Source organism: Platichthys flesus, chromosome 18 (assembly GCF_949316205.1).
Source record: "Platichthys flesus chromosome 18, fPlaFle2.1, whole genome shotgun sequence".
Classification (NCBI taxonomy): Eukaryota; Metazoa; Chordata; class Actinopteri; order Pleuronectiformes; family Pleuronectidae; genus Platichthys; species Platichthys flesus.
This window is the reverse complement of record NC_084962.1, coordinates 17592005-17604317: the sequence shown is the minus strand read 5'-3', so window position 1 is coordinate 17604317 and position 12313 is coordinate 17592005. Positions and strand designations below refer to the sequence as shown.

At 44.3% G+C, this 12313-nt stretch overlaps 1 protein-coding gene across 1 annotated transcript; it reads right to left on the bottom strand.

Moving 5' to 3' along the window:
• Positions 1-3101: 3101 nt before the first annotated feature.
• On the bottom strand, positions 3102-12259 carry gpr176 (G protein-coupled receptor 176). The gene is made up of 3 exons (XM_062411396.1): positions 11365-12259; positions 6223-6475; positions 3102-4885 (listed from the first exon to the last, which is right to left on the bottom strand). Exons 1-3 carry the CDS (start codon positions 11597-11599, stop codon positions 3658-3660), a joined length of 1716 nt encoding a protein of 571 aa, XP_062267380.1. The 5' UTR covers positions 11600-12259; the 3' UTR covers positions 3102-3657.
• Between the last annotated feature and the right edge of the window lie 54 nt (positions 12260-12313).

Genomic DNA, 12313 nt, shown 5'->3' with positions numbered 1-12313 from the left:
AGAAACCAAACGGCTACACAACACTGGAAGCTCACTGATCTGAAGTAACTGCCTAACGGGGGGGATATTGAATGATCGTAACTTCCCTCTCCTCTGAGGTGCTTGAAATTAATTGGCAGGACTTTGCTTCCATTCCCAGCATCACTCCACATGAACACAATCACACTCTATACACTCTCCTCACACTGCGCTGCCCCTCCACCCGGTGCCTGAAGTCGGCTGCTGCACAGCATCTGGGTCACCTGCTGCCTAGCGACCACGCTCATCACATCCCTTCCTCCAGTTGTTAAAAGAAGGCTAATGGCCACCGAAAACAATTATAGTCTCTAATAATTCCTCCATGCTGCCAGCGAGTGGATTTGCTGTGAGCGAACGTGTCCATTCATCCATAGATTAATCCATCAACTGGTCTGTGATTGATTTTCTCTCATAAAAAAAAGCTTGTGAATCGTCAGATGAATTATCCGGTCACATGTAATGTTCCTCTAACTGAGTCTCTGTTAGTTTAAAGCCCTCAACAGCTGCAGCTCATTGACATTTTAATCTATTAAACACCTGACTCAGTGTGTGCATGCTCTCAAAATGTCATTTGTAGCTTAATTGTCATTTACACGAAGCGTTTTAAGGGACTTCAGGGGGCAGAGGGCCTCAGTGACCTCGGAGCCCTACTGAACCCCCCCCCGCCGCCCCCGCCCCAGAAACACATGATACGTGATAAACATTCAGGTCTTTAACCATTCCTCTGAAATTATGAAGTTTAATATGTGAAAGGGAAACAGTTTTCGGGACATTTTTCCAGAGTCGGTGTCTGAAAACCACCTGAGTGAAATCACATCGAGCAAAAAAAGAAGGATTTACATAATGCTATTAAAAGACGTTATATAAAAACCAGCTAGAGCGATGTTGGGTGCAATGGATTAACAGAAGTTAGTCTGACCCAGCCTGCAAACAAGGGGATGTGTGAATATGGCATAAACCCTCAATTTAAACATATTCAAGTCTTTGATCTAAAGTGAAAAACCTAAAATCCTCAGTTTTTTGTCGTGGGGATTTTCCATCTCTCCCTGTCTGTGTTTTTTTTTTATTGATTGAGTCCCATGATTTTGGACCACATCATTAAAATGCCACTTTGCATTGTGGACTTCTTCTCGTAACTATGAAGACTGGAGGTGGAGTGAGGGACAACAATGACGACACCAGTGACGACAATTCCTTTCCCGGGATAACAATAAACCACAGCTGATAACAAAAAGAGCCTTTGTTTGGCTGTTTTTTGTTCCTCACAAAGCTCCTCATGTGCTCCTTCTTACACGGACTGCAAAGAAGATTAAACTCGATGTTTGTCGTCAGGATTTCAGCGGCTTTCATTTCCTACCATTTTCTTAAAAATGTCGCTAATGAGATTCCCTCAGCTTCGAGTCAGTGTCAGGCTGACGATGGAGGGTTTGAAAGAGAAAAAGAGAAATGTGAATCTAGGGTATTGTTCTGAATGTGTTTAGACGTTGCGTAGCCACAAGTTTCCGTTTGTGTGGGCGGTGAGCCTCTGATCTCTCATTAGCAAGTCTAGACGTTCCCATCAGCCGTAAACAACACAATCCTGGTACATACGGGAAGCCTATTGCTTTCTATGAAAAGGAAAAATAATATACCTTCACAAGCAGTAATTGTGAGTCATTGTGTGTCGGTACAATGGGGCTGTCAGAGCGGCACAGTGTTGATTTCATTAAAAATAATAGACTCTTAAAAATCAATATCAGCACAAAGTCCTGAGTAGCTGCTCTGGAGCTCTCAGTCGCATCACATCATCTTCATCAGCAGATGAGGTCGGGCTGGATGGATGTTCACATCTCCCATTTTGCCAAACACTTGAACACCTCTCACACATTTTGTGGTTCAAGGATTTATTCTCGAAGCTTGGAAAAAGATACTGAAGATCAAAAAGCTCTGCGACAGGAACTGGAAACCTGGAAACAGACAGAATGGAGGCGAAGCCTGGAAGGGGGGGGGGGGGGGGGGGGGTTGGCATGTTCTCACACTATTTGCTGTTGAAGATATATTAGCAAAAGCCCCGTAACAACTCTCTGTCTCTTTCTATCTGTGGTCAGCTATAACATAAGAAACCAACTGTCATCAGATTACAATTCAAATGTTGCTAAACTTCAGTTTCCAGCCCAAATCCAACCAGTGAGAAAATCCACAACAAAAGCAGAAATGCATGAATCTCTCAGATGAAATAAAGAAATACATTCCAAAATATGGTTTGTCGCTTTAATTTCTTAACCCTCTCTAGACATGAACTTTTTTAAACCCACCGATCACTGCTCTGTATCTGTGTCGTCCAGCTCCTACTGGTTGCGGGAGGAAAATATTTGTATTTGAATCAGCCTTGAATGAAGCCAGGCGGGAAATATGAGCCACTGCCGGTGTTTTCTCAAAAACGCTCGCCAGGAAAATCAATCATCTTCCTGTTACATGTGACACTTCAAATCTCTTACATCACTTAGGCTCAGTGTTCCGTCTGAAATGCAGATTTACCAAAGCAACCGCTGTGTACCTGTCGAGTGAAGTCAATACTACAGTCGTTATTTGGAACAGACGTAGAAAAACAAACCCGTCTCTTTCCCACTTTTAAGTTGTAGCGCTGGACGCTGTTTCCAGTCAGGCGTGACTGCGCAATTTCCTGATAAAAGCATGAGAGGGACACGGCATAGATTCGGCTCCTTTGTGGACACTGCAGGGGATTGTGGGTAGCCCCATGGGGAGTTACGGCTTGACAAATATTTGAAGTGCAGCCCAGCTCTGTTTACCTCAGCCAAAGCCGCCAGGTTGAGGCTGATGCTATTGAATTATGCATCACAAAAAAAAAAACAGAGAGTGAAGAGTGTCAAAAAAGATGAACACAAATGAAACTGAACAACTTCTCACCGAGTCTCTGAGGATATAAAATGTGCGTCTGCCCTCATTTGCTTTATTTTACAAAGTGACTGAGCAATTGATTTTTTTCTCAGGAAACCAGCGAGGACTAAATAAAATAGATCAACTGGGACTAAAAGATCCCAGACTGGGATGACTGTGGTTTCACTGGGTCACAGAAAAGCAACTCAACTCGGAACATTCTTTATAATGTGTATTTGCATACTGTACATCTGCATTGTTTTATCAAATCCACTTACATTTAAAATACAAATGACAACAGTGACGTCTACCACATTCAAAAGATAATGCAAATATTCCAAAAGTGAGATTTCAGAATAAAAGTCAATCCCAAATACTGAAGATAATCTTTTTTTCTTGTTTTTTTTACAGAGTGCAATCACGGCATGTACCTATTTTACAAAATCTTCATTGAACCACTGATGCCAGCTCTAATCAAAAGAGGGAGATTGAAAAACAATATCTGCTCTCAATCATGTCATCATTGTCGAGGTCCTTCATTATGGAGCCGGCTCGGCCCGGGGGCTCGGGAAGTCTGCGTTGTAAATGTTTTATGTCAAATTGATTTCTGTCCAAAAAGAAAACTGCGTTGCCTCGGGCGTCGAAAGTTCTGGGCAGTGAAGTGGAAAACCAAAATGTCTGCATTGGAGAATAAAATGGAAACCAGTCTAGAAGGTTGAAGTTGCCCAAATGAACGCAAGCTTCTCACCCAGCAGGGCTTCTTCACTGGTCCACAGTGGAGATGGTGCTGACCTTATTGTTTCTGCTGATTCTGCGCTCAGGCCGAGGTCTGGGCAGCTTGGTCTGGATCAGCTCCTCGGGCGTGTTGCCCAGTGGAGGCAGCAGCCTCTTCTTACTGTTCCTGGTCTCAGGTAACCACTGAGGAGGCAGCTCAAACGGTCCGAAGCCAAACTGGGAAGAGTCCTCAGCTTCTGTTGGCGTCGCTGGCGCCACCTGCGATGAAGAGGCGTAAGCACACGTGTGGACCGGAGAGCTCCGTGGGGCTATGATTGCAGGAGATCCCTCTTTGGTGATGACCAGTCCTCCCACTGTGCCCAGCATAGGGTCCTTTTTGGTGGTCCCCTCCCCTCTGAGGCTCCCTAGTCTCGCCCGGCTGTTGAGGTCCTCTTGTGGCCCACAGCAGTTTCCTGATCCTTGAGAAGGAATCTCATTCCCTACATCCTCCTCTTCCTCAGAGGGTCTGTAGATCTGCTGCTGGCCAATGTTGAACATCTCCAGAAGTTGGCTCCCAGAGCGGCCGGCTGCATCAAGTCCCACAGGCTCTCCGATCACGCCCTCCGCCGATAAAGAGGCCAGACCCCCGGTGCTGACCACGTTCCTGCGGCTGTAACGTCTGTGAATCCTGGCCAGCAGCTCCATCCAGCTCTGACGCGCGGAGCGGTTCACAGTCAGGAACAAGAGGGGGTTGGTGAGCAGAGACACCTTGGGGAGCCACAGGGCCGTGAGATACAGTGAGATGGGCAGCTCCTTGGTGTCGGCCAGAATGGTGCGATAAACCACCAAGGCCCCATAGGGGGCGCTGCAGGCGGAGAAGGCTAGCACCACAGCCAGCAAGGTGGCGTGTAGCTCGGACTCTCGCTGGGACACGTACGGGATGGAGATGCTGTTCTGTGGCGTCCGCAGAGCCGCGATGATCACCTTCTTCTTCTGGCTAGCACTGAGCGCTCGGCGGATCAGCAGCATGAAGACGAAGACCAGGGCGAGCGGGAGGATCACTGTGGTGACGTTGTAGATCAACACATACACCATGTGGCCCAGCGAGCGGGCGTGGTCCTCTGAGCAGGAGGAGGTGACGTACACATCCGTCACGTTGGTCACTGCAAACACCGGCAGGCTGGCCACCACCGCGTGGACCCAGATGTAGATGACCAGATCTCTGGACCTCGCGTCGGAGATCTTCCTCTCCAACGGGTACAGCACAGAGTAGTATCTACAGACACAAGAAGGTTTATTCAGCATGAAGAGGATACAGGCGCCTGAAAGGAGGTCACACTGTAAATCTGAAGTTTAAATCTGAAGTTTAAATCTGAAGTTTAAATCTGAAGTTTAAATCTGAAGTTGCACCCATTGGACTGTACCAGCTGTCAATCACATGTCCCAATACTTACTTTGCTGTCATCAGAGAGAAAGACAAATGGGTGGACGGACAGATATTTCTACATTTAGCCTATTTGTATAAATGGTTTGAAGTTGATTAGATGAGGAAAGACAGATTTCTCCATTTCCTTAGTCTAGAGGCTTTTTTTTTTTTTTTTTGAGGCTTTTAAATATATTTCAATAACCTAAACCTTTACCTCAATATAACGTTTTTTCTCTCCCTTTGTCGGTGCTGTATTAAATCATGTAGGTGTGTTGTGTTCCCCTCATTCATGTTTGACAGATAATTGTCTCTCTCATCCTTTTGTTGTCTCTTAATAATCAGCAACGCAAATAAAGGACTGAATTGTCAGCCTCAGCCTCCTTCCTTCAGAATTAATAATTCATTGGCTTGATTGCGTTCTGCTTGTATTAGTTGCGGCAGCGGTGATATAATCTTTAAAGCAGTGGAACCGAGGTTGAAATGAGAATGTAACACCACAGGATCTGATCGACCATCCTGCCCTGATGTTGCTCCACTCGTGTAGTAGATGTGTTTCCATTTTTTGGGGAACAGAACTACTTCCGCCGACTCAGAGAGTCAATATATTGATGAAGTGATCAGATGATCGGTTGAAACCATCCACTTCTCTCAAGTGATATTTCTAAATCCAGTGAAGTGAGTGGGATGAGCCCACGAGCCAGCGGATCTGACTGCAGAGCTGAAATAAAATCATCTCTCATCCTACTCACGGACAAAGAGCTCTTTTTTTACTACTGTTGTAAGATGTGTGGATTTAAATTAACCCCTTACTGCCTGAATTAATTTCCAATTATAGAAAAAGAAAAATATTTGTGTTTTTGGCTGTTATACAGATGCTAAATTAAGTGGAGGTTAATTTCAATATAGCATATACAGTAGATATAAAATTAAGGTATGAGGCAAATTAGCAACATTAGGCATAATCGGGCATAAACTTAATTTAACAAATTTTCCAATCTCTGGTATGTAGATTGATGCTGGTTTTGATAATTGATGAAATTGAATAACATTATATTTTTATGTACAATCATGCTGTTCCATCATCACAGTATTTAAAATCCAGCTTTATAACTCTAAATAACTTTAATACACAGTCCCGAGGGGCTAGTATGTATTTTCCACTTCGACCACTAGAAAAGTTTCCTGACCTGTCGAGTGCGATGGCGCTGAAGCTGAGCACGGTGGCCGAGCAGAAGAGTCTGTGGAGGAACTTGACGGCCTTGCAGAGCAGCAGCGTGTGAAGCCACCAGCAGCAGCGGGGGCTGGCTCCCAGGGCCACGTCGAAGGGGACGCACACCAGGCCGGCACAGATACCGGAGCATGCCAGGTTCTTGATGAAGCGATTGGTCACGGATTTGAAGACGCTCGTGCAGCTGGTGCACCACAACACGGTGGCGTTTCCTGTGGGGAGAGAAAGGGGAAGAGCTTTATGAGTGTTTTCATTTTTAGCAGGTTATTAGACTCAAGTAAAACCAAGTTCAAAGACATTTGAATGAACAACCTGCACTTTTATCTCTGAAGACAGTCTCAGGAAGGAGTGGGAGCAAGAAAATGAAAAGAAGGAGGAGAAGAACTACTAAATAAAGAAGAGAACCAAGTAAAAGAAAGATGGAGGTGACAGGGGATAAGGAGGAGAACCCACTTTCATAAAGGAAAATACAAAAGGTGTTTTTTATCTTCACTATTTCAGACATGGCAAAGTCACTCAGGATTTAATGACTGACAATTTCCACAGGAGCCGTGTGAGTCCGACAGGAAGTGAAGGTGTAACGCTGCTTTGTCTCACTTTCCCAGCAGTGGAAACACAAGTGACGTACGTACGTGGGAATCACAGTTTCAACACCATATCCAGAATTAGAAACACATGTTGTATCGCATATTTGACACATTTTGAATAATTTCTCACCTAAACAAAGAAACAGGTTGAAAAAGGACCTTGTTGACGTCATTAATGAGCTTGATTGTTGATCATCCAACAAGCAATTAAGATAAAAGTGTCACGTCTACCTGAATAAGAACACAAGTGGTTTTTGAGGGTATTATGGTCATAGCTGTGACTAATTAATAATAAATGCAAACATCAGTACCTGGACTTCTTCATAGTCAGAGCTTGTATTGTCTACACAAATCACTTTGTCCATCTGTGCCTGAAATACTCACCCGGCACTTGAGGAACACCTTGGCAACCACACACAGGAGCCAATGGGGAGGAAGAGCAAACAATACCCCCCCCCCCCCCACACACACACACACACACACACTTTTGTAGCAGAATGAAAATAAATAGCAATATCAGTTGTTTTTTTATGCTTATTTTGTCTGCTTCCTGGAAAACGCGAGTATTCAGTGACGTAACTGGACTCGTGCTGATAAGCTGCAGTTAGACCCCCCCCCACACACACACACACACACGCACACACCTACACGGAGTCTAAACACTCGAGCTGTTACAATCTAAAGTGTGAAACATCACGAACACAATTAGCGGCTCCACTGTTACTGTTATAGATGCAACCCTGCTTTATGAATGGTAGAGGAGCGGAGCGCCAGATAACCACGTAACTCACATAATTCCTCACAGACCCGATTTACAATTGTTGGCAATGTTAGCGCGTGCCGTGCACAGAGTGGCACATTGATCCGATTTACAGTCAAACACTGATCTGTGCTTTATCGGAAATAATCGATAATATCCTCTGCTTAATACCGGGAATTATATAAACATAGAATAGTTCGGTATTTTCAGAAATACGTGTGTTCAATTTCTGCAGGAGAATTAAATGAGAACGTGCAATACGTATAGAGGGGATGGTAGCTTAGCATAGAGGCAGGATAACAGGTAGCCTGATTCTCGCAAAAGTTCTAAATATACTTTACTATATTGCAGCCAGCCACTGGGAAGACTCTGGCTCCGAGTGATGTCAAGATCACAAGATGGTGGCACCCGTGTCTGGGATGTTTTGGCTTCAATGCGAGAAAATGGAGACTCGCCTCCATCTTAATTTTAAAAAAAAGGACTCACCTCATCTATTAAATAAGATGGAGTCATTGGTTCTAATACTGACGCTGTAAATCAATCTATCATAAAGAAATAATACACATAATCCTGCCATTCACACACTGGTTGTTGCCAGAGTGAGACCTTTAATGTGAACGTGTGAATAACACGAGGTACGTTTCTGTTTATTTCTTTGTGTGTCACGGACGAGGAGCGACGTGAAGAGGGGAAAACACAAAGCATGTATTTATAGTCTGTAACTAGTTTTGTATGTCCATGCATCAGATATCACACAGATTCCCTTCAATGACAGAACCAACATTCTGTATCTTGTTCATTCCTGAAAATAAGTTCAGTCTGACTATCTAGAAAGATCCTGGCTTTCGTCACGGTACAAAAACCTTCTTGTTATCAAGAAAATAATTATAATCATCATTTCTTTTGTTCATTGTGAAATGAACTCAGTCTCCCGGCCCTAAACTGAATGCGTAAAAAAGTGAAATGATGATATAATTGATTTACATATTTTAAATGGATTCACTGACAATATCCTTTCATTCCTTAACCTTCCACGACCCGAACAGTCGTGACTCTGTGTCACTGGAAATGTAAAGTTCAAGATCTCTCCTGAGACACTCTTATTAGCAAAGGTCAGCTTTCCCCCGCAATGATGAAGGAATCGTGACTGTGTCTTTCACAGGATGTATTTACTTGTTCTTTTCCGGTGGTTGGGTTGTCTAAGGTAGAACCTCATGGCTCCAGACCGTTTATCGCCACATCTCACTGCACAGCAGGAGGTGGAGCTGAGTCATGGCTGAGCAAATGTATTTCTTCTATGCTGGTTTTGGACTCACTTTCCCCGTATTTCATCTACGTGAACTGGTTCTGCAAGTCGCACAAAGTCCGAGTCACTTTTCACAACCGCACTCCCGTTGTTTGTTGAGTGTTTTGTGCAGCGTGGAGGAAAAAATACTACTTCAGCCCCGTTTGTGACAAATAACCCATTCATTTGCATTGAGTGTTTGGGAGAGAAGGATCGTGTTTCACACTGCTGATGTGATCGAAGTGTTGGAGACAGATGTGCAGTTCACACAGCTCCTTCCTCACTCTCATCATCATCATCATCATCATCCTCAGCAGCAGTCGGTGCATCTTCTGGCATCAGCAAGAAAATGCCTCTGAGTCTCAAAGTGCTGATATCTGCTAATTTCATGGTGAAATAAGGGAAACTAGCTAAGTACCACTTTCTGTTCCAGCCTGTCTCATTCAATTACCCAGCTTATAATACATGGCTGCTTTCCACATGTTTTCCTGTAATGTTGTTTGGTATCAAATTATTCAAGTTAGCCTCAAACTAATCTCTGAGCCCATCAGCTGTCGCCTTATGATGAATTAGCTTCTAGGGCCAACATGTTGTGGCGTATGGTGTATGAACAGCTATCTGTAGATGAAAGCAGATAAATAAATTAAAAAGCCGATAGCTGATTCATCATGTTCAATGTGTTCCACCTCTTTTACTCTCAACAGAAAAGGCACTGTTTACCTGCGGGCATTCAAAGCCTATTCTCAAATGTGATTGGTCAAACTAGAAATAGAAAAAGACTTCCAGCTCCAAAATCGTGTCCCTCGCTACAGATTCTGTTTATCGAGCAGGGATACAATTGTGACCAGGATTAAAAGCACTGGGAGTTGGCTCCAGTTAAATAAGTCATATAATTTCCAATTCAGGTCAATTTATGACTATGGTAGTTAGAAAACAAAATCCCTCGGCAGGGCTTAGCAGCAATAATTCCCTGGCTGGGAAATGTGCTTTAAAAACCTGGCTTAACTTTAAAGGGATTGGGAGCATATAGAGTTTATAACTGTTTCATGTACAGTCTGTATGTTTGTTTTGTTCTTGAATGGTGCAGCACAACTTCACCTCCCTATTAACCTAATGAGTGCATCCACATGGACAGCAGCACTCACAGGGCTGCTAATAGGAAGGTGTTGATGTGTCAAAGAACTGGAGCAGGTCTTGACCTCTCTATACATTCAGGAATAACACAAAGGAGTGGATGGCGTGCTGACTCTGACCCGCTCCATCCTAAACCATAGGACCGTTATCTAAGGGAGTGTTCACCACCTGCAATGGGAACACAACAGTGAGAGAGAAAGACCGCGTCCAGCAGCGCTCTGATAAATACACGTGTTGGGTAAAGATGGAAGACACATCCTTCCTTTAAAATCCTTTCAAAAGAAAAAATGCAATCGGCCTCGTCTACATTGCTAAAGAATATGGTCAGGAAATAATTATTCTAGTTTCATGTTGGTTTTGTCTCTTGCTTGTCATTTATCAATACAGAAGCTGCCATCTTGTGCTTTTGGTCTCATTTGGAGCCAGATTCTGCGCAGGAGTTGATCCACGACATCGAGGTCACGGAGATAAACTGGATCGACCTAATGCAAGTCAATCTCAGATGTCAATCATGAATAACTAATTTAGCATCGAATAACTAATTAAACAAAAACTTATATACAAAGCTGCTTCTTAAGTTGACCTCATTTAGTCTTTCAGGCAAACATTGTTGTTTGTTGTAAATAACCTCAGATATTTTAGTTCCCCAATACCTTTATGATTCCTTTTACCTTGAAATACTTTCAAAATGTACGAGCAAATAAGTGAGAAAAACAAACCTGCAGGGATAAGTCTGTTAAGATGGAACATATGACCAAAATATTGTACTATCCAATTCCATGCTTGTCAAGGCTGATGTTTTCAATTTTTTTACAATAACCATCACAAACACCAACCTGCTGCTTCAACCACAGAGTTTCATACTTGTGGAAGACTTGTTTGTTGTTGTTGTAAATAATCTCAGATATTTTAGTTTCCCAATACACGACGGATTCATTATAGCATTAAAAAAACATGAGTAAATTAATACGAGAACAAACATGTGTCTGTTAAGTTGCAAATATGATCCAATCCAAGCATGCTTATTATTTCACATTTTGCAAAGACACCATCCTGCTTCTTCCTGTTCACACAGGTACTGATGATATATATATATATATATATACTTCTGTGTCTTGTTGTTGTTGTAAACTACCTCACATATATTGTATTACTATGACTCAGAGGATCCTCATGAACTGGCCCAGTTGAGGCTCATGGGAACATCTAGAAAGAGAAGGTTTTCAACAGGTCCCAAAACAAACTGAGCAAAGATTCATGTAATGTTCATCACATGTTTTTGTTTTTTTTATCCTTTTCTGATTCCTGGTGTGTTTGGAGTTCGCACAGACTCACCGAGCAGCGAACCCAGGAGGATGAACACCTGGATGGCGGTGGTGAAGTCCCGGTAGCTCTGCTCCCGGATGAGCCGCTGCTGCTGCTCGTCCAGCCCGCCGCCCTGGGGCTCGGCGGCCGGGATGCTTCCGCCGTCCCACCGGCCAGACGCGTTCAGCAGATCCAGCCACAAGTTCGATGCTGTGAAATTGGCTGCACCGTCCCCGACCGTCGCAGGTCGGCTCCCGCTGTCCATGACGGCTCAGCCCGAGATCCAGATGTTTTTCGAGGAGGGAGGCTGGATGACAGAAGCCATCACTGGAGAGGCATCCCCGCCACTGTGGTGGGGATGATGCTTTGCACACAAAAGAAAATACTACAGATCACTGATAATCTGCAGGAAACGAATATAAACACATGCAAAAATCATGTGGATAATAACTCGGGGACATGCTGAGCCCAGGCTGGAGGCTCCATCATCCCTCACTGCGGATGCATGGCACAGATCAGCCTGTGAGATCCGGTAGCGGTGAGGGGCTGGCGGCTGGATGCTGCTCTCTGATACCCGCTGCACCCGAAAACAACACCGGCCTGCGAAACGTCCATTCCGGGGAACAACACAGTCCTGCAGAACCGAGGAAGCTCGACCGTTGCCTCTCCTCTCCCCCAGAAACACGCTGTGTCTGACCGGCTGCTTCTCCCTGTGCCGCTGCCAGTCATGCAGCAATCCCAGGCTGGTTACTGGGAGGCTGGAGCATGAGAGAGAAAAGCTCCCAGCGTGAGGTGAGAGACTGGAGAGGAGAACCCCTCCTCCTCCTCCGATAGCACCGAGACACTCCACTGTGTCTGCATGAATGACAAGCAGAGAGCAGGGAGAGGCCAGATCACACACTGGGAAGTGATGGTAGATATCATGTGTGGGTTGATTTAATATGGAGGCTTTCACACAAAGAGTGTGAGGGCCCCAAAG

What these genes read in the sequence shown, in the direction of transcription:
- gpr176 (XM_062411396.1), bottom strand. Translation starts at nt 11,599, where the DNA reads ATGGACAGCGGGAGCCGACCTGCGACGGTCGGGGACGGTGCAGCCAAT. An exon ending in CCTCCTGGGTTCGCTGCTCG is followed by an intron (nt 6,476 to 11,364) that starts GTGAGTCTGTGC and finishes CTCTCCCCACAG; the next exon opens with GAAACGCCACCGTGTTGTGG. An exon ending in AGCGCCATCGCACTCGACAG is followed by an intron (nt 4,886 to 6,222) that starts GTCAGGAAACTT and finishes TTGTGTCTGTAG; the next exon opens with ATACTACTCTGTGCTGTACC.